General features: G+C 42.3%; 1 protein-coding gene and 1 long non-coding RNA gene across 2 annotated transcripts in view; both read right to left on the bottom strand.

Annotated features, from left to right (window-relative positions):
* Window positions 1–25,978, bottom strand: part of LOC134879212 (chemokine-like protein TAFA-2) — a 122,218-nt gene that overhangs the window by 33,690 nt on the left and 62,550 nt on the right. The window contains exon 4 of the mRNA XM_063905577.1: window positions 22,435–22,538. Coding sequence (XP_063761647.1) covers window positions 22,435–22,537 — 103 coding nt within the window. The 5' untranslated portion in view covers window position 22,538. The remainder of the gene's footprint in view (window positions 1–22,434; window positions 22,539–25,978) is intronic.
* LOC134878983 (uncharacterized) lies at window positions 1,972–2,285 on the bottom strand. The gene is made up of 2 exons (XR_010167760.1): window positions 2,117–2,285; window positions 1,972–2,011 (listed from the first exon to the last, which is right to left on the bottom strand). It is a non-coding gene; the product is annotated as an uncharacterized LOC134878983 (long non-coding RNA).

Consider the following 25,978-nt stretch of genomic DNA (forward strand, 5'->3'; position numbering starts at 1 on the left):
AGATCTTAGCACAGGCTCTCGCACTTAATCCTTCGCCACACACTTGAGTGCACCTCGAAGTGACCTCCTGGGCCTCCGCTTTGTCCTCCTCCCCACTATGCTCTGAAGCGGGAGGGGACGAATTGGACTTCCAGGTTGCTGGTCCAGGGTGTAGTGCTGTCGTGTGGTTGGTGCTCTCACATTCCATACATTTGACATCGGCGGAGCAGTTCCTGGCGAGATGCTCTGTGGAGGAGCAACAGCGAAAGCAGATGTAGTGTTCTTTGAGTAACTGTTTGCGTTCCTCTAAACTCTTTTCTCGAAAGCCTCTGCATTTCATCAGGGGGTGAGGCTTTCCATGTAGGGGGCAGTGTTTGCTTGGGTCCACTGGTTTGTTACCTACTCTTGACTCAGGCTTGTCCACTGAAGAGACTTGGGTCTTGTGAACGTATACAGGCGCCTTCATAGGCCTCTCCCACTTGTTCTTTTTCTCTGCTGGAACTTGTGTGAAGAGGTTGAAGCTTGGGTCTGTACGTGCTTTTGCTTCATTGCGAATGAAGTCGACAAACACAGAGAAAGGAGGGAAACTGACCGAATGGTCACGTTTGTATCGTGATCCGAGGTAGATCCACTTTTCCTGAATGTTGTGTGGGAGTTTCTCAATTATAGGATTGACTCCTCTTGAAGTGTCCAAGTATGAAAGACCGGTGAAGTAGCCATCTTGTTTAGCTGCTTCCAGCTCTGACAACAGATCTGCTAAATCTCGAAGTCTCTGTGGATCCTTTGTTGTGATTCTGGGGAAGCTTTCCAGTTTACCAAAGAGGGCCTGTTCGACGGCCTCCGGTGAGCCGTATAGCTCGTCGAGCCGCTCCCATGCCATAGTCAATCCAGTAGGCGGGTGTCTGATATTGACCGATTTAATCCGTTTAACCTGTTCTGCTGACTCTTTTCCGAGATACTTGGTGAGAAGGTCGAGCTGTTCTCCAGCAGACAAGTCCAGGTTGTCAATAGCACTATGGAACGACATTTTCCATGACCAGTAGTTCATTGGTTGTTCATCGTATACAGTGAGTCCTGATGTCACGAGGTGGCTGCGGGCCAGATATTTAGCGAGGTCATTGGTGGTTTGAGAGTGGTCGCATCCAACTCTACAGGGCGCTCCATGGACAGGCTGATGTACAGGGGATGGCAAATGCTTATTTAGGCTATAATGTGGCGACGCTTTAATATGATGAGGGACTTGCGGTGTGTAGTCAGGTGTAGTCTCTCTATAATGCGACACTTGAGATGCGTAGAATGACGTAGTCTCATAAGGAGTGGTGTCTTGGGCTTGGCTGATGCTTTGTGGGTTTGGTAATGTGGGATTGTCACCATTTATATTGGCTGGCGAATCAACTGCAGTTATACTGGCTTGCTCTGCCACGTAAGCAGCAGTACGCTCTTCTTTGCTTTTTTTTGATACTTTACTGGCAGCCTCACTGACCACTTCGAACCACTGTTCTCTCATACCAGCCATCAGAGAATCAGCCTCCGCTATGGCAGCATCTTTTTCTTTCTCTTCGTTTAATGCGTCAAGATTGGCATTAATCCGTGCTTGCTCTACCTTTAATTCAATTTCCCTTTTTGAATGTGCCGCTCTAGCTTGCGCTGCTTCAGCTTTTGCTTTGGCCATGGCCACAGCCATAGACATCTTTGAGCTGGACGATGTACCGGAAGAGCGAGAGCTCACAGACTTATTATCTCCATTTTCTTTGTTTTTACTGTTAGCTGCTGACATAATGACGGTGCGTTTTTAATACCAGCAACAGATATGATGGCGTACAGGCTGTATGGATGTCTTTCCGTTAGCCGGTTAGCAATTTAGCTCTGTAAGATGGCTGTCTTCGGCTATCTTGTTAGCTGTGTTGCCGTCTTTTCACTGTAATGGGCTCGCTAGCCAAGCAAGCTAACTATCCATTCAGTTAAACGTTTCCCAAAAAACTCCACAGCGTGTTGAGGATTACTCATGTAGTTTAATGGTAATTTCGTGAAACTGTAAACACAATACAAACATAAGGTAAGTATTAATAAAGCTAAACAGTAAGCATAAAGAAGTAAATCTATAATTCAACACATGGAAAATAAAGATAACACTTACAGACGTTGCTTTAACAAACAAGAAGATGTGGAACTGCATCTTAATGGAAGAGCTGATCAAGCTGTCGATCCTGCATGCTCTCTATGTGAATAACGTGCTTGTGACTTCCGGTCACCTAACTAGCAGCCCCTCCCTTAGAGCATTCCCTCTTAAAGGTACAGGAACCTATGCCACATACACTACAAAAAACACACTTTCAATGCCAGGGGCAGAACAGACGCATTGCTTAGTGTTGGAGGACGGCTACAGCATTCAGATCTCTCTTACAGAGAAAAACACCCCTGGATTTTGCCCAGCAAATACAAATACACAGAGATGGTGGTGCAGAATCAACATGAGCAAATATGCCATGCAGGTGTACAAGACACTTTAGTGCAGACAAGAGAGAAATATTGGATTCTTAAGGCAAGGCAGATAGTGAGGAAGGTGGTGTCCGGATGTGTACTTTGCAGGAAATTCAAAGCAAGGCCTGGGCAACAGACTACTGCACCGTTGCCAAGGGACAGGATAACAGAATCACCACCATTCGAAGTTACCGGTGTGGACTTTGCCGGGCCACTCTATGTGAAGATACAGAGCTCAATGACAAAGGCGTACATAGCACTTTTCACGTGTGCTGTGACCAGAGCGATCCACTTAGAGTTAGTCTCAGACATGTCCACGGAACACTTCTTACTAGCTCTGAAACGATTCATCTCCAGAAGAGGATTATGCAAGGTGATCTATTCAGATAATGCCAAGACGTTCAAGAGGGCAGATCAAGATCTAAAGGAGCTCTGGCAATGAATTAAAGATCCACAACTACGAGAGTTCTTCTCAGAGAAGGACATCACCTGGCGGTTCATCGCTGAAAGAGCAGCCTGGTGGGGCGGATTTTGGGAGCGGCTTGTTAGATCAGTCAAAATCATTCTCAGAAAGGTGCTTGGCAAAGCTAAACTCAACTTTGAAGAGATGTGCACCATGCTGACCGAAGCTGAAGCCGTAATAAACTCAAGGCCGCTCACGAATGTGTCCAATGATGTGGATGAGCCAGAACCACTGACCCCTGCCCACTTCTTGGTGGGTCAGAGACTGACTTGCTTGCCTCCTAAGTCATTTCCAGCTGAGATCAACCGTCCAACAGCCAACAAGGAGGAGATGACCAAGAGGTGGCGCTACAGACAACGACTCGTGACCAACTTCTGGAACCGCTGGCAGAAGGAATATCTGTTGGATCTGAAGTCGGCCCGTCGCTGTGACACCCCACAGCCTTCTTCGCTGAAGGTTGGCGATGTTGCGCTCATCGGAGAAGACAACGCCCCAAGGCAGAGCTGGAAGCTGGGGAAGATCGAAGAGCTGTTTCCTGGTCGTGATGGCCTTGTGAGGTCATGTGCAGTTCGCACTAGCACAGGGACTGTTCTGCGGAGGCCCATCCAGCTTCTGTATCCGTTGGAAATAGTATAAACAGTAGTTTATGGGGGGGAGGATGTTGTGAATTTATTTGTTAGGAAGAGAATTTATTTAGAACAGATGATTTAAAAGGAATAGTTAAAAGCAACATTTAATAAGTTAGTCAATTTATAAGTAAGTGTTAAGAATAACAGTTCATGTTTCAGATATGGGATTAGATTAAAAAGGGACTTTAGGTCATTTAAGTTGGGATATACTTAGGAAATGGACTTGAAATGGACTTCATTACCCATGGGACATTGTGCGTGTTACGTCACATACGCAGTGTTGTAGGTCGTACAGCGGCCATTGTTTTATGTTGTTAAGGATGCTGACAATTCAAGCCAACCACTCGCTGTAAATATGTTAAGTTCTTTATTTTAGTAAACATCTGAAATGAACGGACGTCTCCCTTCGTTATTTTAGTAGCCATCAACATTAGTTCAGAACAGTAATGTGTGGTGTATTAAATCTGTTCATATACAAAGTTAGGTACTCTCTGAGGTCATATGTTGGGTAGGAAGAATGTTGGGTAATAGGAGGGTGCATTACAACATCTGGAATACGTCAAGGGGTCCCTATGAACGGATACATGTCACTTTAGTGGGGCACACATTGTTATTGATCACCTCCTGTGAGCACACACACTTTGGACACACACACACATTTCTCCTATAAATTGCATGCCCAAAGACAGTTCGGGGGACTTCCACAATTAACTCTGGGAACCTCATATTGCCCGTGTTGGTGTATGATACTATGCTGTTTGTAATAAACCTTATTATATACAAGCTGGTGTCTCCGGAGACTTCTTCATCATCTTCACAAACATCGCTACAGAATATACCTCAAGTGTCAAATGTTTGTTTTGATTTTTAACACACTAAAGGGAAGGAAAAACCCCAATGTGACAATTTCGCCAAGGCTGTCAGTTATGTTTACAAGAAGCAATGGCGAGAGGCGGAGCTCATATCCATGATGATACTATGGTAGATACCAACTACAAAAAAAAGAAAATATTTTATCGTTTCAAAATTTGCTGATATAACTACATACTGGGCCGGAGAATCGGAGCAGTGGGAGCGGTACTGCAGTCGCCAGAAGGCAAAGCTCACTTTCTACCAGGGCCATCTTCGTTCCTACCCTCACCTATGATCATGAAGGATGGGTCATGACCGAAAGAACGAGATCGCGGATACAAGCGGCCGAAATGGGATTTCTCCGCAGGGTGGCTGGCATCTCCCTTAGGGATAAGGTCAGAAGTTCAATCATCCGGGAGGGACTCGGAGTAGAACCGCTGCTCCTTCGCGTTGAAAGGAGCCAGTTGAGGTGGTTCGAGCACCTAGTGAGGATGCCACCTGGGCGCCTCCCTAGGGAGAGTTCCAGGCACGTCCAGCTGGGAAGAGACCGAGGGGTAGACCTAGGACCAGGTGGAGGGATTATAGCTCTTCGCTGGCCTGGGAGCGCCTTGGAATCCCCCAGTCAGAGCTGGCTGATGTGGCCAGGGAAAGAGAAGTTTGGGGCTCTCTGCTGGAGCTGTTACCTCCACGACCCTGACGGAAAAGCGGGAGAAGATGGATGGATGGATGGATGGATGGATGGAACTATATACTGATACCGGTTCGTAAAAACATGAATTAATGATCTTGAGAGTACAGAAAGCAGGCAAAAAACGTTTACAATCTGTAAGATTGGATAGATCAGGCTAACCTAACATGTAGCTGCTCTGTCCACACTCACAGCAACGTCATACAGACAGAAAACCAACAGCGGCTGTGTTCACCATGCCATAGACAGTCTGTGGTTTGTACATTTAGAATGTTTCTTCAGTTTCTGAACAGATATGAGGAGCATTAAGCTCTGTGTGCTAACGACTAACGGGAGCTGTTTTGTTTTTGTGATTCAGCGTCAGCGACAGCAGGCTGAGATCCTCACTGCTGAAGTTGAAAAAATGTAACCCTCATGAAGACGCGAGCCATGTCAATTGTGTCATTCACATCATCGACTCTGGTGTAAACGCATCATAAGAGAGAATTTAAAAGGCAAAATGAGCAATACTGAACAGAAAAAGAGAAATTGGGTTTTGAGTGTGCACTCAATGTTGATATCAATCTGGTCAATCTGTCAATCCCCCTCTCGTGCATCCTACATATATCAAAAATATAGCAGGTAGTTTACCAAAAGTAGCTGAGTTCTTCCTCATGGCCAAAACAAGAAACCATAGGAGAGACAAACACAGCAGGCCGAGCTGCTTCAGATGTAACACTCACTGAGAGGCTGGGGTTTTCTGACTGGACTCTGTCCCGGCCCTACCCTGCTAGCAGATACAGAGGTAAATATTTCACTCAAGAATCACCCCATCCTGCACACTGGCTTTAAACCGGCTGCCCTGTGGCTGTGACAGAGAGGATCCCCCTCCCCCACGCTGCTGCATGCACTTTTGTAGATCTGTTTTGTTTAAAACTCAATGCAATGAAATAGGAGGTTTCAGAGGCGTCCTCATGGTCTAGTGGTGAAGGCGAGACACTGCTGGAGAGTTTAAGCTCTCCAATCATTTTATATGAAATATCCCAAAACACATTTGGGTTCCATTTGCATCTGTAGATTTCTCCCAAATTCCCCAAGTCTTAGAATAAGATGCCAATTTCTTTATGTAAACATAACATTTCAGAAAACTTGTAATACTAAATAACTATTGTCCTATTGTAAATCCTCAACTGGGCAGGTTTCGAGGTGATATCTATTAAATATTTGACTCTTTCCCCTGCAGTGTCTCACCCAAGCAGGAGACATGGATCACAAAGGGAGACAATCTCCCTTCTTAAAATGGCCAACTTTTCAGCAGATATAGATAAGTATACAGCCTGGAACAATAAGCAGGTTTGGTCTCTGTAGCTGATGTTCCTGTCCATAGTCTGTCTGCCGCACCCTGTAGGTGGTCGCATTAACCCCATTTCAACCTCCGCCGTTTCAGTTTATGCACAGGGCCCTGCACTCTGATGCTCTACAATGTGTAAAACGGGATTCATGACCACAAAACCACAGGTGGGAATTATTCCAGGGTTCAAGAAAACACAACAGGAATCTGGTGTGGACTTTCATCCATACCTTTTCTCAGGATGTCATTTCATTAAAAACATATAAAGACATGAGACATCAGATGAGAGCATCCCATGTGGAGCTTGACAGTATTCCCTGGATCCCCTCGAGCTGCGGTTCAACTCATTGTTTTTGGATACATTGAGCTTTATGCAGGACGTGATGAAAGAACAAAAGTCCCGTTTCTTTATTTCTACAGTTAGCTCTTATTTGTATGTACCCATCTCTTTCTGGGGTGGTATTTACTGTAGCTCCTCCCATAAGGTTATACAAACTGTTAAATGACAGTGTGTGTGTGTTCAGCTTTTGCTTGTTGATGCTTTTTGATTTTTCCTGTAACACCAGAACTGACGCTGTGGAAAATCCCGGGTTTATTTTACAGTACCTCGATTTTAGTACTGTAGATTTGAATTTTTCGGTGCATCTGGAATTGACTTCTCTTATATTTCTGTCACGAGAACATTCTGTTGCTGCACAAGGTCAAGGGACCACGTTAACTAGCTCTGACAAAATCTAAATTTTTGCTCACATAAAAGTAAAATCATTTCAAAGAAACTCAAACCACGTTGTCTTTTAAATGGCTTTTCACCATAAGAATGTTGTGATCCTTTCCTCCCGGTTATGCCTACATTAAAGTACACATAACTAAGGTTGACTAAGTTATATCTGCTGTTGTTGTCAGCGTGTAAATCAATATAAGAGATTTCTTTAGGAGGTGTTTAGTAAAAGGGAATCAGTATTTCTCTACTTGGACTTCTCTGTGTTTTTGTTGGAGTGACTCATTTTCGACAACAACTTTTAAAACTGTTCCAGTTAGTCTCTAAATGACTCCGTCCAAAACACTGTTATTTAACAAAACCCAATTTTCAATCAACAAATAACAGCATTACCCACGACATGAAGAACTGAACATCTGACAAGACTCCTCAAAAATGATCCACTGCAACACATCTCCAACTGCTCGAAAGCCAGCCTTTTGATTGTGAGATAATGCGTGTGCGCTCGTGATTAATCAGGAAGCCTTGACGTGTTTAACAAATAGATACTAAATGAAAATTATGGCCGAGAAAAAGGCAATGAAAGTAGAGGAATACGCACAAGCTACATGACTGCACCGACTGAAGACCATGGACATCAGTAAGACAACCCCTCACCCTCTTTAGGAGTGGTAAACACAGAGAAAAGGCGCACAGCAGCTCTCCGTATATAATATATATAAAAATAAATATATATTCATGTCATGTACAGAGCAACCTGAAGTGTGGTTTTGATGTTTTCTATGTTCAGTTCGGTAGGGAAGATTAACCATGTACCTTTTCATTTATGCACGGATAATACAGTTCTGATATTACAGGTTCTTTACTTCAGTATTTCCACTAGATGATAATATACTTCTACTCCATTAAAATACACTGAACTTGTCATATTATTTAAGCTTTATAAATCTGAAACCTAAGTTGACATTTTGGGAATCTGTCTAGGAGAGTATTTTGGTACGCTCTTTATCCTCTCTTTAAATATGATGCTACAGCTAGTTAGCTTAGCTTCACATAAAAGGTTCACCCCAATTGCTTATTTTGCCTCCTCCTTTCCTTCCCTCGTGTCTCTTCCTTGCATCTCTTGCTCCAGTAAGACGCGAGCGAGAGATGTGAGGAATGAGTTGGGATGGCCTTGTTCACTCCAGCGTCACTTTTAAATGACGCCCTTTGCTGCTACTGTGTCTATCACCTGTCACCGGATGTCACTCAAAATGAATTTCTTCAAACCACATAGTCTACATTCATGTATCTTCCCTCTTGTCTCCTCTGGAAACCTCCTCCCTCCTCGACACCCCTGTGTGCATTTAAGGGATGTCCTTCAATATGGCGTGTCTCGATCGATTTCCGGGTCAAGTCATGGAGGAGAGAGGAGAGAGGAGTCAAGGACGGACATTGGGATGAACCTAAAGACCGGAACCAGCGCTACACAGCTGGTCTGTCTCTGTCCAAAGGTCCGAAATCCCTGTTCCAGGTCCTCTGAAGTGCAACACACGATTGTTACATCTGTGCCATAACCAAAATGTAAAAAAAACACATCCCTGTGAGGTTGCCAGGCAACTAGCAGATCTTTTACAAAGTGACTGGTCCAGGCCAAAGATTATTCCAGAGACCACTGTTAAACCACCGCATGCTGTGGATAGCTGAACTCCAAATACAGCTTGGATATCATTTGATTAGAGCTTGAGATCCTCTCCTGATGCTCCCGATCACACCACGCGTCCTTCACACGTTCCTTTGAACCACATAGTGCATACAGAAAAAAACTGAAAAAACGCTGCTTCAGAAGCTTGTTGTCTCTGGAGAGAGGAGAGACTGCAAATGGTTAATTCTTTGTTTCATTCAGGAAGTTATGAATGTAAACATTGTGTTTAAAACGTCCCAGCTTTCTTGTGGAGACAGGATCTCTGACGATGAGCTGACTGCACTGGAGAACAGTTATATTGATAGTGACTTAAACTTTGTACGCAGCAGAAGAGTGACACATGAGGATCCATCTTTCAGCCCCTCTGACAGATCAGAGTCAGAATAAACTCCATGTAGAACACAGAGGCTGTGCATTCATTGTATTTTTAACACTGGAGAGTGCAGAGTCTCTGACAGCTACTTGTTATTCTCTCAAGGGTGCACACTGTGTTTCCCTTTCTTGGCAAGATGCAGCTTTAGCATCATATAAGTCTTTTTTATTACAAAGTGCAGAGGTGCAGAGCAAGCAACAATCTGTGATGCATGTACACAATACGTCCAGTGAGTCAGGCATGGAGGTCATACGTCAAAGCAGCATTTATACCTCCTGAGTGTTTAAGAGAATGGACCCTGAGATATATTTCATTCTGCTCAGGTCCAGGATCCCCTGAGCAACCTGTGATTTTGGCTAAGTGGTTTCCCATTGTGGACACTGAAACCCAAGGCTGAGTGTGCGAGAGGGGATCACACTAGCACAATGTGAAGGTCACGGTTTAAACTCTTAACACCCATTTGGGTAACCATAAAATCTGAAGGCCAGAGACATGCTGCGTTAGTGAAGGCAGGAGTATAGCTACCTTTGTTTTTTGTTCATGTGAGATAATGTCACATACTTCACCTTTATATATCAAACATACGTTTATCTTTACATGTCGATATTAACACTCAGTCTTGTTTTGCTCCTTAACTCAACCAGGGAGGTTGTTGGTGTCTCTCAAACCAAGGAAGCATCCTTAAAGGGCTGAATTTCAACAAATACATTTCATTGTTTCATCACTTCAGTAGTATGCCAAAATCTGTTTCAGAACTAAGTTGAGATAATAAAAGTGCAGCATAATGGCTAAATCTTTACTCAATTTATTTCTACAATATTTAAGTCATGGCTCAGCGACAGACTGAAGAGACTTTATTATTTATTGCACGTTTTGTATGAAAATAAATCATCGTAATTGTGGAAATCCCTGTTGATGTAATGCAGTAATTGTGATTAATCCATATCCTCGCTGTTTTGTTTTTTTAAAGATTTTTTTGGGGCAACCAGTGCCTTTAAAATAGTGACAGTGCAGGTCAGAAACAGGGAAACAGGGGAAGACGCGCGGCAAAGGGACCCAGGCCAGATTCGAACCCGGGTCCACCGCATGGGGATCAAACCCGCCAGACCATTTACATGTACTAACACCCATACAAGCTAGAGAAAATGGCAATCAAAACTAAACTAAATGCAGTCTCAAAGTTGTCAACTTTTTTTGGAAAGTTTACTTCCATTCATCACCAGCACATCCTGTATGAGGGCAATGCATGTTGTTGCCTAAAAGATGCACAACATCTTTAATTGCACAAGACTGGAACTTGGGACAGTGAGTTAGGCATCACCTTAAAACCACCTTTCAAAGAGTAACAAGGCTAAAAAAACTAAGAAAAATAAACCAGGAAAGGAAGCAGTTGAATGTGTGAGGGGGCATGATGAATCACAGGAAGGTAACAATCGATCACCTAATCCATTACAACAGATGCTAATAAAAAAGAATCAGACGTCCCCACAACCGAGCCCAGCTGGGACTGAACCTGTGTGCCCTGAGCCTCTGTGCCCTGCCGGCCTTCTGCTCGATACAGGACAACAACAAACAGAATAACCACTGATAGGTTTTGTTGTTGTCAACATCCACCGCAGTGAGTGACCTTCACATTACAAAGCAAACCTCATTTTCCCCACATATTAGAGGAATATAGACTGGATTTACATGACTGTCAGGAAATGTAAAAAAGCATGTGCAATTATAATCACGTCTTTGCTGACACAACCGGTTATTCATGTGTGCATTTGAACATCAACTTGTGTCCGTACAGAAATAAATGAAATCTGCTTCTGTTCTTGTGTTCTCTTGGCAGAAATACATTTTCTCCACTTACGTGTTCTGGGTTCACATCATCCCTTGAATGATAACCGGTTTACAGCAACAGAAATAACACCCATGGGAAATTAGGGGGCTGCGGTGGCTATCAGAGATAAATTGAATGTGTGTGTGATTATTCTGATCCACTTCCTGCTGAAAATGATGAGCGCCTTGAGTTGGAAACGCTGCCAATCAAAGCCCCGCACGTGAAGGCGCCACACTCCCATCTAATTGGTGCAGAGCGGTGTGCGCCGTTGCTATCACACTCACAAATACACACACTGTCCAGTAGCAGCACCGCCTGCACCCCCAATTACCTGAGGCTGAGGACTGTCAGTGGGACTCCCAGGGATGAAACATGTGGGCCGGCCGCTCCTGTAATGTTGCTGAGTTGCCATAATTGATCTCCCTGGGTTTACCACTGATGACTGGATAACACTTTTAATGAGGCAGGGGGAGACGGGTTTGACTCATACAGCCAAAATAGCCGCTTCAATATAATTCCTACCCCATTCACTACTGTGACACTTTATCTGTGAGGCTGCACGCTGAGAAACGACTTTCAAAACACCTTATACCACAAGCTCTACACCCCCACGGCCCCTGGTAGACCCCTACACAGACTGTTGCAATGTTGTGCAGCAAACCTGAAATGTGTAATATGAGTTATTGTAATTGTACTGGACTATAATCACTTTTATGTAGGAAATACATATTATTATACATTTCCCCAAACTTACTTTTTTAAGGTCACAACACTTTAATATTTCACTCAGTTTAACTTAAGATGCTGCTACTAATGTTTAAGCCATGGGTGTGTACCATGTACATTGTCTTTATTTTTACTTTATTACTAATGTGTGCTGTCCTTTTTTATTATTTCATGCATTGTTTACATGCCACTTCTGCTGTAACACTGATAATGTCCCCACTGTGGGACTAATAAAGGATTTTTTCATTCTGGAGTCTACTGTGTGGCGTCTGTCCTGCAGCTCTCCTTGCTGGGGTGCAGCAGGGCTTTCTATTTGAATGAAGATCTGAGGACTCACAGTTCAAAATGTGTTGTCTATAATGTGTTTAAAAACTGGAGCAATGGTCTCGTTGATTAATCAAAGTTGGAGGTGCCTGGTCGTTTTAATTTTTTTCCAACCGTGTTTAGATTGAACCACGCCCACTTCTGCATGACCAAGGCATCAACCCGGCATCAGAGCACCACCCTCTGGGTTTACATCCAGCCAAAGGTGAATAACAGCTAAATCACTTCATAGAGCATCTTTTTCTAAGTAGATTAATGAAAATGGCGTTCTTAAATTTGACTGACAATCACAGTTATGCAGAGCTGAGTTAATGTTGGTTATCTTTTTTTTATTTCCATTCACCATGGATTTAAGAAGAATAAATTAGCAAGGACATAATAAGAACAACAACATTCATAACAACATAAGATGAGTTTTGAGTATTTGTACTTTGTAACTTTCCAGCACTATCAGCTTATATAAAATATTCCGCTTGCCCGGAATCGCTGTAACATCTTGGAGCATGAGTTACACTGAGTGCAGAGTGAGTTGTTACAGCGGCTAACGAAAGTGCGTCGCCGGAACTGCAGTCAACTCATGGCCCAGTCAACTTGTTTCTAAGCAGCATATCATTGTTTTACCCCAGGCTAGATTACTGTAGATACTGCTTAAGCATTACTCTCTTCATACATCCATGACACGATGACATCCAGTCGTGTTGAGCTACATCAATGCTTTCATCATGCGAATGTGGGCGTGGTTAAATCTAAACTAGGTTTGAAAAACGATTGACACTGCCTGGTTAAAGCCTGCTCAGAGAACTAGCAGCATGTAAACAACCAAGAACCTATAAAGTTCAATAGTATTTAGACAGAGACGCAACAACTGTGCAAGCTCTTCTAATTAGTAATATCTCATCACAGCGGTCCAACAGATGACCAGGAACTAAGGAAGCAAAAGTATCCAGGTTCAAAACTGCACCCCTTACTTACGCAGCAAACACACGGTTCCATTGCGTTGACGCTTGCCGGTGGGCGTCTTGTGCTTGGGGTTAACGTGACCAACAACCAATCACACCTCTTGTTTGTATCCCGGTATATGTACTAGAGATGGCAAATCCGGATCTATTTACGGACTCAATGTCTTCTGAGTCAGTCATTGAAGAGATCCGGATCGTATGAGTGCTTTGAGTCATTTAAGTCAGCATCACCAAGAGCGTAGGAACCCTACCGGTGAAACAGGACGCCATAGTCTCCAACTTCATATACATTTTTTTTAAAAATCTGTCTTAATGCTTGTTTATTGTTGCTTGATTATTATTTATTATTATTTGGCTTCTCACACTTGACTGGGTGAAATCGTCAAATGATCTATGCACAGTATGCATCTACGTTATCTTAAACAGAGCTAACACTCACTGAAAACCATGACGAGTCCGACCGACGAGTTTGCTGTTTCGAGCTGTGTGGAATAATCCACTCATTCAGTCCGCTCACCGAATCTGTGTCTGTTAAGTTCCGCTGACTCACTCGTAGGCTACTGTTCTGGATCAATGATCCACAGACCCCGCGAATCCGCGAGTCCACTATGTTTCCAGCTCTAAAGGAGTTTCAGTGTGGATCTCTGGAACTCTGGATCTGCTACGGTTACGGCTCTGAGTCTGACAAGTCTGCAGGAAGTGTGTCTGATCCGCTTCCCCTGAGCCAAAGGGTGACTTGTGGTTGCAAGCGGATCCCAAGTCCTTATCTATGATAAACGATGGACCTTCTGTTCTGGTAGATACTTGCTAAAGGCTAGGCAGATGGACGGGGATATGTTGTAATGTGGTTTTACATGTTATAGGGAGCGTAGTGAATGACGCAATTTATAGTTTTAATTTGTACGTCACCAGGTGTAGGACTCAAAGGATTTGGGTTAATGGAGAGGGGACACTCGTGACTCCCGGGTCATTATAAGGATCTGGGTTAATGATCCGGATGAATCAGGACTGTGTACAGGGTCTGGTCGTATAAGACCGGGTGATTCCCTACCGCTGTTATTATTTTCTCCTCCACTTTTTGGAAAATGACGAAATGAGCCGCGCTATGGCTCTCCCAGCATATTTACATACACGTCTGATGGGCTAGCGCTCGACTTGCATATTTGCATTAGCAGGATTTGATTGCACCATAGCCTGATATAAAGGGATTATAGGAGCATCATGTTTCTGTTAGTTGTAAATGATTTTGTAAATGTCTCTAGATCGCCCCTATGTTAAAGTCATTTAGACGACACTGCTGTTATGTTAATATGTTACACTGTTCATCATCTCACATTCTTATTTGGCAGTTTGATCATTTTTAACCACAGGTCCTTCCATCCTGCCAGACTCTACAACCACCAACACACTACAACACAGACTATGACTGTTCAGCCAGCCTTAATTAATATGTGTGATGATTAAAGAAGGTTTCTTGTTGTCATGGTTTATTTTTATTATAGAACTTTTATTTTGACACTTTGAGTTAGACAGGAAACAAGGTATAGAAAGTAGGAGTAAAAGTGAACAGAAAAGCATGGCAGTAGACCTACTCAACTTTTCATGTGCAACCTGAAGAGTTTACAGGTCAAGTCCGTCAGAAAGCAATGACTTTAAGTGTACGATGTAGTTATGAACATATATTGTTTTAAGTGATGACGTTTGGAATTTTTAAACTCAATGAGCTAATGTGTTTTGGTTATGTGCTAGTGTTAGCATTCGCGCTAGCATTAGCATTATTGACTTTGTTTACCTTGTTTACATTTAGCGATCTTATGTGTTAATCTGTTTTTATTATACTTGCATGCTGGGCAAGTTATTTCCAAAATGTAATACAGTACATATTACTTATTACTGTCTTTTTAAAGTAATAAGTTACATTACGTTATTACTGTCTCTGAACTGTAATGCGTTACACTACTTTTGGGTTACTTTGAGTTACTTTCACCAAAATAACGGCAAATGTTTGGCTTTAAATGGTAAAATGTAGTTTATTGCAGCTCAATAATTAAAGCTATCTATATCTGGCAGTACATGCTGAACATTAGGGAAAGAGCTAGAACTTGAACTCATGCTCCGTTTCAGTGGGCTGAATAATATACCGGTAACATGACGTCTCTGTGTGTTATTAACAACATGTTAGTGGAGCCTCTGCACGGCCCTGTGACCTGCTGTATATGAACGAGTCTCTATTCAACGTTAGCTCACCTTGTCATTGGTGTGTTAACGGGGATTTGGCTGACAAGCTTTCTAAAAGCCGGCGATTCCACAGAGGACAGAGGCTGCAGATCTTCAACACTCTGCCACGAGTCTCTGAACTTCTCTGGGTTCAAGCAGCAGACCCAGAGAAAGTGACCTTCTGTTGCTTCGGCCTGCGCTCACTCCTGTCTTTCTCTTTGCTTTTCTCTGAGCCTGCAGCGAGTCTGTTTCTGCAGCCCTCTTAACCAACAGTAAACAGGCTTACTGAGACACTATTCTACCCGCACACCTATTTCTCTGGTGTCGGAACATCTCGTGATGTTTGTGAATACTTAGAAACAAAGCACCACATCATTTCGGGTTAAAATATGTTGTAACTGCGTTACTGAGAATTGTAACAGGTATTATATTACCCACATTTCAGAAGTAATGCATTACTTCTGCGTTATATTACTGCGTTACAGCAAAAAGTAATACATTACTACGTTAATTTTGTAACGCGTTACACCCAACTCTGCTTGCATTTATGAGATCATTAAGTGCCTTTTATCTTCATTTGTTTGTAGTTTTCACTCAGTTGACTGCAGAGAAGTCAATAAAGGAGCATGGCTGCTCATTCCCTGGCTCTCAAGAGTTTGGCTCTCTTGTTAACACTGAGTACAACACCTTAACATGTGCAAAATGAACCGCTTTATGATAATTATTACGGGCTGTTATTTTTCTTTGCACTAGTTAATATACTTCTACTTTCACTGCTGTTAGCTGCTACCACACTACTTTACATGTTACACTTAATTGTTTAAAATAATGCTACTGTTATTTTGTGCCTGCCTATACAGTATTTTATAGTGTTTAATTTGTGTCTCGATCTATACTGTCCCCCCTGTAGTAAATGTTAATTTCCCCTCTGTGGGATGAATAAGATATTTACTGATGTTACAGAGTTATATTATAGAGAGAAATAATAAGTGAGATTTTTCTCACTAATTGAATTTGTTTTCAGATAACTTCACAAGAAAATATTCTTTGGGTGCAGCTCAATTTTAATACCATTTTCAGAACGATATAATGGGATACAGCCTGCAGCTGAATACTGCTCCTTCTCCTTGTTGTGTGAGCAGCAGTTAACCTGGAATAACTCCTGCCATTCAAACCTCTGGCTCCTTTCATCATCTGGAACAAACATCTGAGGGAACTCTGCTCAGTGACTCAGCTGAACACGGTTTGTCTCCGGCTCTGGAGCAGCTCTGTCTGGTCTAAAAAAAAGAACCGTTGATGATATCATGAGGAATCTCAGACTGGGCTCGGAGATAATTATGTCAATGATATAGTAGACTAGCATTAAACAATGCATGTGGAGTTTGACAGACATCAGTAATTACCAGAGAGGCAGAACAAAAAGCATGGAAAGATATGACTAAAGCCGCTGGATTCACAGCTGAATGATACACTGAGTATTAGGAGAGTACTGTACGATGTATCTATATTCTATAAATACTATAAGTGCACTCATAATGCACTCTGGAAACAAATGTTGCGTTTGTGGAGAATCAGAATGTTATGAGAAATGGAAGACTTTGCAGTATGACTCACATTAGGGACTAATAGTCTGTTTTGCTTCATCAATTCTCTACTATTATTTGTAATAAATCACTGGAATAGCTCCTTAAAACTATTGGTCTAAATGGTTGGATTAATGAAATTCATTTTAATTTCAAATCCTACTCACTACGTATCCTTGTGGAATTTATATGTTAAACATGATTTAAAGGTCCCCTATTATGCACAATGCACTTTTTGCTGTCTTTTATACATAAATATGTCCCCGGTGTGTAAGGAGACTCACAAAGTGTCAGAAAATACAACCCTCTCTCTTTTCCTCCTTACCCACATCTCTAAAAACGGGGGTACAAACGAGCTGATCCAGATTCGCTGCGGACTTGACGTCATATCGTAAATGTGGGCTGGCTTTACATTGAACTCCTGGCAACGTGACATGTCCCAACCTATCGTCTGCAATATACAGTTGGCGAGCTGAATCATGCTACAATGGGGGATCTTTTTGGTATTTTGAGCAACACGCTTCACAGACATGTTTGGTATAGATATGGCCCTATAATATAATGTTCAAATATACCAGAATAGGAGACCTTTAAAGGATAAGGCTGCTTTTATAAAATGACCAACATCAGGATATGATATCTGTATGACTTCCCCATCACTTCCTCTGGCCCTCACTTCTTCTCAGAATGGAACTTACCTTCTAAGACAGGTCATGAATGTCACAATAATTACATTTTCATTTACTTAAACAGGTGGGAACGTAATCTTGAGCAATCTTCAAGTAAACATGAGTAAATTGTGCTTTTTGGGTGGGTGCATGCATATATGTGTGCGCAGTGCAACAGTCGAGCTATGGGGCAGTAAACACACAGCACACACACACACACACACACACACACACACACACACACACACACACACACAATAAATATATGTAAACTATAAAGGCTATAGCTGCAAGACAAGCTGCTAAAAATAACTCTCACAAACATGTTGCTGCAGCAGCTCAGGGAGATGTTCAAAGGCACATTCCAGCCCAAAATCAGGATTACATGTTTCCCTCTCACCTTTACTACTGATCATCATTTTAGATGTGTGAGTTGCTGCGTGTTGGAAATGTTTGCCGTACCGGTGTCTGCTTTCTTTTATTTATAATGGAACTAGATGTGAACTTTTGAAGCACCAAAAAAATCCTGCAGCACTGTGTCTGTCAAGAAATCCAGTTACTCCAGATAATCCAGAACTTGTTGTGAGATGTTTTTGTAGGAACTATTTTCTTTCTACCGTCAAATTTCATTCATTATTTCCTATGGCACATTTCAAAAACGTGTTACAGACAGAGGAAGAATACAGCAGGTTGACAGAGGGGCAGGCAACTAGCATACACCAAATCAAAAAGTAATACAGAAACTAATAAACCTGAGTGACCTAGGTGGGTGTGGGGAATTCAAGTGGGAGATCAGAAGGAGGGTGTCAATCCATGGAGAACTTTATAGGACAATTGTTACACTTAACAACAATAGCTAATTCTGAGAATAACTCTAAAAACTGGGAGGGAGGCAGGTGAGGGGAAATATGCTCACGGACAACAGTTGGAAACAGGAGCCATATACCATAGAGAAAGGGAATGGTAATAAATCATTGATTACTTTTGTAACTTTTTAAAATTAATACAAAAAGTTTTGCTTTTACCTGATCAAGCCGTCGGAAGAAGCTGCCACAGAATTAATTTGTTTTTTAACTGAAATGCAAAGTCAGAAATCATGCTGTGTCTCTGTGCTGAAGGAAGCGTGCCTCCTCCTCACGTGGACAGAGCAGGAGATGTATGGAGGTAGATTTGTCTCGATTTTAATTGTGTGAACACAACAGTGTGTAATGTAAAACACCTTCCACACAGTTTGTAAAAAAAGATTTGGCATAACCAGAGTACATGCTCTTACTTTGAAAGTAAGAGCATGTACTCTGAATTTTTTTCTGAAAATGGCAGAGTGACGGGTAGATTTTAGTTTGGACCGGCAGGAAGTTCACAAAAAGAGATATTGAGATCCACAAAAGCAAACTAAATTAACCAATGCCTGATCAGAAGTTGAACATGTTAGAGATATATCAAAAAATTAGGGCTGTTTTCGACTAAGGATTTTCATAGTGGAATCTGATTCGTCAGATTTTGCCGTAGTCGACTGATAGTCGAACCTTTTTTTTTTTCAGATAGCAGCTAGATCTTTATATTTTTCCGTTTCAAACAAAAGAGCTCAAAAAACATGGTAGGTGTGAAACAAATACCTTTATTTATTTAAAGCCAGATGAACCGAAACTGGGCATATTAAACATCAGAACAGTTCACATAAAATCGGAACAAAATGGCTTCAAAAACAACAACGTGCCAAAACATGCCTTTATCGCTCGAACCTATTTGTTGGCTTTTAATTCACAGTTTACACTCGGGAATCGGGATAAAATAAATAAATAATTAAACTTATCGCAACAGCCTGGAACTAGTGCAAAATGACATAAATGTTTTTAGAAATACAATAAGCCTGCCTGAATAAATAAAAACAATTATACAACAACGAAAAAAGAAACATATTAAAAGTCAGAATCGAATGGGCTTCAGAAAGTGCACATGCAGCAAAAAGAGAGAGAGAGTGAGAGAGAAAGAGACGCTCCCCACGCAGCCTCCAGCTTAATACACAATTGTCCCAAAAGAAAAAGAAAAACATCACTTCTTCACATAAGAAAAGTGTTCTACTGCACCTGTGATTGTCTGGTTTTTCTGAGGTTGTGTGCCAGGAAAACCAGCTTGTTCACGTTGGTCGGGAAAAGTGCGCTCCTTGATTTGTTGGCAATGAAACCCGCTCTGGAAAATATCCTCTCTGAGGGCGTGGAGGTGGAGGGGATGCTGTGAAATCTCCTAGCAGCTCTTGACAACTTTGGATATCTATCCTCATTTTTCTTCCACCATTCCAGGGGGCCTCCAGTGCATTTAGTGAAGTCCTTCAAATAGGCCTTCATCTCGCTTGTCTCATCCTGTTCCTCCTCATCTTCATCACTGGCCAGCAGCATAGCCATCGCAGTGTCCTGTTTTGCAGTCGGCCAAGGATCCACCGTGTCACTTTCCTCCTGGCAAGACCTGTCAGTTAGACTCTCAGCTAGTTCTGCCACCACTGAATACGCCTCATCTCTTTGGTCGTCGGAGAGAAAGGAGAGCTTCTTGAAGCGTGGGTCAAGCACCGCCGCACTGATGTAGACACTTCTTTCCAGCCCTGGCCCTTTAAGCTCCCATCGCCTGTCCATCTCCTCGGACAGCGTAGTCTTGATGACCTTTGTGGTTCGACTGTCGTCCGCATGCACCACCAAATGTCTTTTTTAATATTCATAAGCATGGGGACAGTGGCAGACAGGGATGCATTATTTTCTTGGGACAAAAGCTCTGTCAGAGTGATCATTGGTTTAAGAACAGCGACAATGTCCTCTGCTGTGCGCCACTGTGATGTGGATAGCTCCAGGTCACGATCGAACCGTTTGCTCACACTGTCATCTGTGAGCACGGCTGAAACTGCCCCCTTCTGTTATCCTGCATCAGTTTATGCTGGGAACATTCTGTTGTTTCTGTTTATCTTGAAGTGCTGTGGTGGCCTTTGCACTTTTTTTGAAATGAGAAACCAAGCGCCTTGCAGCAGCAACAGTGCGGCAAATGGGGTCCTGCTTCAGAGCGCTGTTTATGCAGAGTTGTAATGTGTGGCCCGTGCAGCGCACCCCTTTCACATTTCCCCAGGAGGGCTGCTGGACCAACTGGTTGGTGCACGCAACCATGTTTGCTGCGTTGTCATGCACCACAGAGACGATCTTGGTACTTGGAATGTCCCACTGGCAAATTTTCTCCGTCAGTTCTCGTGCAATGTGATCGGCTGTGTGACTGTCCTCCATTTTTTTTGTTTCTAAAACAAAACTCTCCAGTCGCCAGTCTCCAGTGATGAAATGTGATGTGACTGTGAGATAAGCCTCCATCTGAAGCGAGGTCCAGATATCAGTTGTGAAACTGACAGCTTCACAGTCCTGTATTGCCCTGTATATCTCTGACCGTGTCGATAGATATTTTGTGTGCACGATATCCATCACCGTAGCTCTTGTAGGGACGGTGTAGCCTGGCTCAAGTGTGCGCAAGAGTTCTTTAAATCCCCCACCCTCAACAATGCGCACAGGCCTCATATCAAGTGCCACAAACTCCGCAATCTTTTCAGTAATTTCCCTTTTTCTCTTCTCTGAAATTGGTGGTCTCAAATCAAGTTTTTTTTGCGTTAATCTCGGGGCCGCCGCTGATGCAGACGTGCCGGCTGAGTTGTCGTCATGACACTGCGGGTGTAACTGTAAATGATAGAATAATGTAACAATAATACTTTAATGCCTGTATTGATAAAAGAGTGGTAGAACTGTTTGTTTGTTTGTTTGTAAAGTTAACAAGCCTTACCCGCTTCAAATGATATGCCATGTTGGTTGTCGTCGTGTGATATGCAAGAACCTGCTCACACAACTTACACTTCACTTTCTTCGGGTCATCTTTAACCTTTTCAAAATAGTTCCACACTTTTGATGTCTTTTTAGTTGCCATTGTGAGCCAATAAATCCATAAACACTAACGGTCCTGTGTGCTGCTCACCTGCGCTCATTTGGATTGCAGTGGGTGTGATTTATTAATACCGTAATAAGCTAAGACTACCATTTAAACGAACAAATCATTGGAACTCTTTATTAACATAAAATAGACAGATTTTGCATTAAAATAGGCTTTTATATAACAAAAACAGACATTCTATGAAACAATTAATGCTCGGCAGCCGCGGGCACCCCATATAGTCAGAATGGTATGGTCTTTGTTGTATAACAACATTTACGAAGATTCGACTACGAGGTTCATAGTCCAATCAGACCTCTCCGAATCGAATCGTCGAATAGTCGAATATTGGAGGTCAGCCCTACAAAAAATGATTTTCTTTTTTTGTAAAATGTAGTTTCACAAATGTGTTTTATTTGTGGATTTTATTTTTGCGTACTTGCAGATCTGTCTCATATTTACAAAAACATTTCTGTGAGTTGCCAAATCTTTTTCTGCATTTGTGGAAAGTGTTTCACTTTTACAGAAGACACATTCACGCAGATTATTGATCTGTTCCCAAAAATATTATTGAGACAAATCTACCTCCATAGAGATGTGAACATTAAAGTGGGGTAAGCTCATGATCATTTGCGTTATGAAACATGAAAATTCTCCCAACAAGGTCTGGGCTTATCTCTCAGCAACTCTGCAACTCACACCAAACCATCTCAATTAATAAATAACACTAAAGGTAACAGGGAAAATATGCATTTAGTTTTTTTAACGGCAAGCAGGAGTTATAATGATGTGGCACAAACTGCAGGCGATGAGAGGTTCAACCTTTTTTAAGACTATGTCATGGGCATGTGTTCCCATTAGACACAAGTGTGGACTTAAGTGCAGAGAAAACTCAGTTGGTATATTTGAGATATTAGAGAATGTGCATTAAAAAGAAGCCTATAACCATGATGGAAACAGGTGTGTATTTGTTTTTAGTGTGCTCACCTGATGCTGCTTCTGTTGGGACAGTCATCTCCCAGACGCTGATCACTAGCACCATTACAAGTAGAGCTCCTTTACATCCGGTCTGCGTGTACCACTCACTCATCCTGAGGACATGACAGAAACAGTTCCCATGAGAGGCTCATTCATACAGCAGGAGTTTTAACCTTTTACATTGTGTCTTTCAGATCAACATTATACAGTTTAACAGGAGGAGGGGGCTCCACTTGTTTGCACTTTAACCTCTCAGTGGATTCCCTTTTCTTTGCCTTTTGTATTTCTTTGTCAAAACAAACTGTGAATGTGCCAGAGATCACTGTCTCCAAATACCCTCTCTCTCTCGCTGCACTTCCTCCTCTCTCCCCCCGACACAGGGCTTTTTAGAGAGGAACATGAACAGAAGGTGGAGACCCTCCGCTGCCCCACCAGGCTTCAGTCAACCTCTCTGGGCTCTGCAGCGGAGAGGAAGAGCAGTGGCTAATCCAGCTCTCCAAAGCACCCTCTCCTCTCCCTCTCCCTGATGAAGTGTCGGCCACACTGCATACACCATCTGGCACAGTGTGTTATCATCGACTGACAACGATCACATTTCAAACGGGGCTGCAGGAGCGCTACGGTAATTACTGGAAGAGGCATGGTATCGTATGGCGTGAGCGGACAATGTTACAAGCTGCGTTTACGCCTTATTTACCGCCTCTTATCTCTCTGCCTCATTGACGTTTAGATTGGCCAAACCGCCTGGGGATTCTCATATTATTTGTGTAATTAAGTTTATTTTGGCACGCGGACATGACCTTTCGCAAAGACTGTCCCAGATCCTTATCCACAAGGAATAACTGAAGGGATGTGATCACACAGAACACACAGGAGACACATGACATAAGCAATAATATTTCTAACATTTAGACATGCAGGTATGATGTAAATACCAAATTCTGATTATGTACAACTATAAAACAGCTTTGAACACTTTTGAATGGTTGTGAGTACACACTAGAGGCCAGATTTACCAGGGTTATGTACACATGTAAAGCATTTTCCCTCTCATAAACTGGTGTTTCTAAAGGATAATGTGTGTGAGAACGTGCTTCTCACACACTCCGCAGATAGCAGTGTGTGTTCTGATGAGGAGACTGAATATAAGCACCGAGCTCATCAATAATAGAGACTTATAAATCATGAAGAAATGTGTGCTGTGAATACTCCTGTCTTTGTGTGTATACCAGTTTGAGTAAAAAAAACAACCCATTTGCTTGTTAACATTTAATGTTTTTTTGTGCTTTTATTCTACTTCCAAGAATTGATATATTTGGAAATACTGTATTGGTTCTTTTCTTGAGCATTACAACTGTAGAACCATACTGCAGCAAAGATATTTTTCCACTCAATGGTTCTCTTCCACATTCCCCGTTGTGTGATCAGTCACTCTGATACAGTCTGTAGTATTTACTACTGTTATCACTATAAAATAAAGCCTTTACGTCAGAAAGAAGCATAGGCTTTTTTCATCATGGCCATATTCCAAAGAAAAATAATCTCCTAAACAGTAAAATCCTGATCAATGTCTAGTTTATTTACAGATTATACATGTTTTGTCTCCTCTGTGTGACTTCATCAGCTTCAGATCTACTGCAGACAGAGCTGCTGGAGGTCGACTGCAGTCCCCCGCAGCATCTCAATAGAATGCAGTACGATCAATTAGGCTCCCATCACAGTATTCATTTAAGGTTAAACTGGCCTTGTGGGTTTACCCTCTCCTGTTGTGTGTTCTTTAGGTTTTAGAGCATGTAAATGGTCTGCAAAGTCTAAAATCCCTGTGTTCCCTCCAGAGGGAGTTCCTCCCACACACGCTACCTATGCCTGAACTGCCTGGACTCACTTTACTTCAGTAACATAGTGACATCAGTATATAACACTTGCGCTTCTATTGGCTAGCACCCCAACACATTGCCCAGCTTATGTGTCTCATACAGGTAGTATGAGACACATAAAGAGCTTTTTGAACATTAAAGCATGGAGACATGTCCCAGGAGAGACACCTGAACATCAGCAGGAGAGGACTCTTTAAAATAGAGACACTACATACTGATATACACCTGAACATCAGCAGGAGAGGACTCTTTAAAGTAGAGACACTAAATACTGATATACACCTGAACATCAGCAGGAGAGGACTCTTTAAAGTAGAGACACTACATACTGATATACACCTGAACATGAGCAGGAGAGGACTCTTTAAAGTAGAGATACTACATACTGATATACACCTGAACATCAGCAGGAGAGGACTCTTTCAAGTAGAGACACTAAATACTGATATACACCTGAACATCAGCAGGAGAGGACTCTTTAAAGTAGAGACACTAAATACTGATATACACCTGAACATCAGCAGGAGAGGACTCTTTAAAGTAGAGATGCTACATACTGATATACACCTGAACATCAGCAGGAGAGGACTCTTTAAAGTAGAGACACTACATACTGATATACACCTGAACATCAGCAGGAGAGGACTCTTTAAAGTAGAGACACTACATACTGATATACACCTGAACATCAGCAGGAGAGGACTCTTTAAAGCAGAGACACTACATACTGATATACACCTGAACATCAGCAGGAGAGGACTCTTTAAAGTAGAGACACTACATACTGATATACACCTGAACATCAGCAGGAGAGGACTCTTTAAAGTAGAGACACTACATACTGATATACACCTGAACATCAGCAGGAGAGGACTCTTTAAAGTAGAGACACTACATACTGATATACACCTGAACATCAGCAGGAGAGGACTCTTTAAAGTAGAGACACTACATACTGATATACACCTGTGTGTGTGTGTGTGTGTGTGTGTGTGTGTGTGTGTGTGTGTGTGTGTGTGTGTGTGTGTGTGTGTGTGTGTGTGTGTGTGTGTGTGTGTGTGTGTGTGTGTGTGTGTGTGTGTGTGTGTGCACTTGTGTGTGTGTGTGTGTGTGTGTGTGTGTGTGTGTGTGTGTGTGTGTGTGTGTGTGTGTGTGTGTGTGTGTGTGTAAGGGTCATTGGTGACAGAGTGCATAGTGGAGCACTACAGCATCATTTGTTGCCACTGTCTGTGAGCAATTCTATATATGACACCTCGTCGTCCCTGAATGTGCTGTGTTGTCATTGGTGCTCGACTGAGCGTCTCACAAGAGATTTGTCACATTTTGAGGCCGTTTTAGATCTCGACCTTGAGTTGAATGACTTTAGAAACTTAGAAGTAATGCAACAAAATTGCTGCATGAATCATAACAACTGTCTATTGAAATGATTTTCATATTTTCTTAAAATAACGTGTCTGCTGAGTTGCACACAACAATGTGATTCACTCAGTTAATGAGGTGTGTGAGCTATTTCCTGCTGTTCAGGTGGCGATACATTTAACTGATACTTTTGTATTGGAACTTTTTGAGACAATTAAATCCTGTTCTCCTAATTTAAAGCGATAACATTATGTTTATGTTATCAATGGATTAAATAAACGTGTGTAATGTGCAACAGGTCACGCCAAATGTCAAAC

The sequence above is a fragment of the Eleginops maclovinus genome, chromosome 17 (genome assembly GCF_036324505.1).
Source record: "Eleginops maclovinus isolate JMC-PN-2008 ecotype Puerto Natales chromosome 17, JC_Emac_rtc_rv5, whole genome shotgun sequence".
Taxonomy (NCBI): Eukaryota; Metazoa; Chordata; class Actinopteri; order Perciformes; family Eleginopidae; genus Eleginops; species Eleginops maclovinus.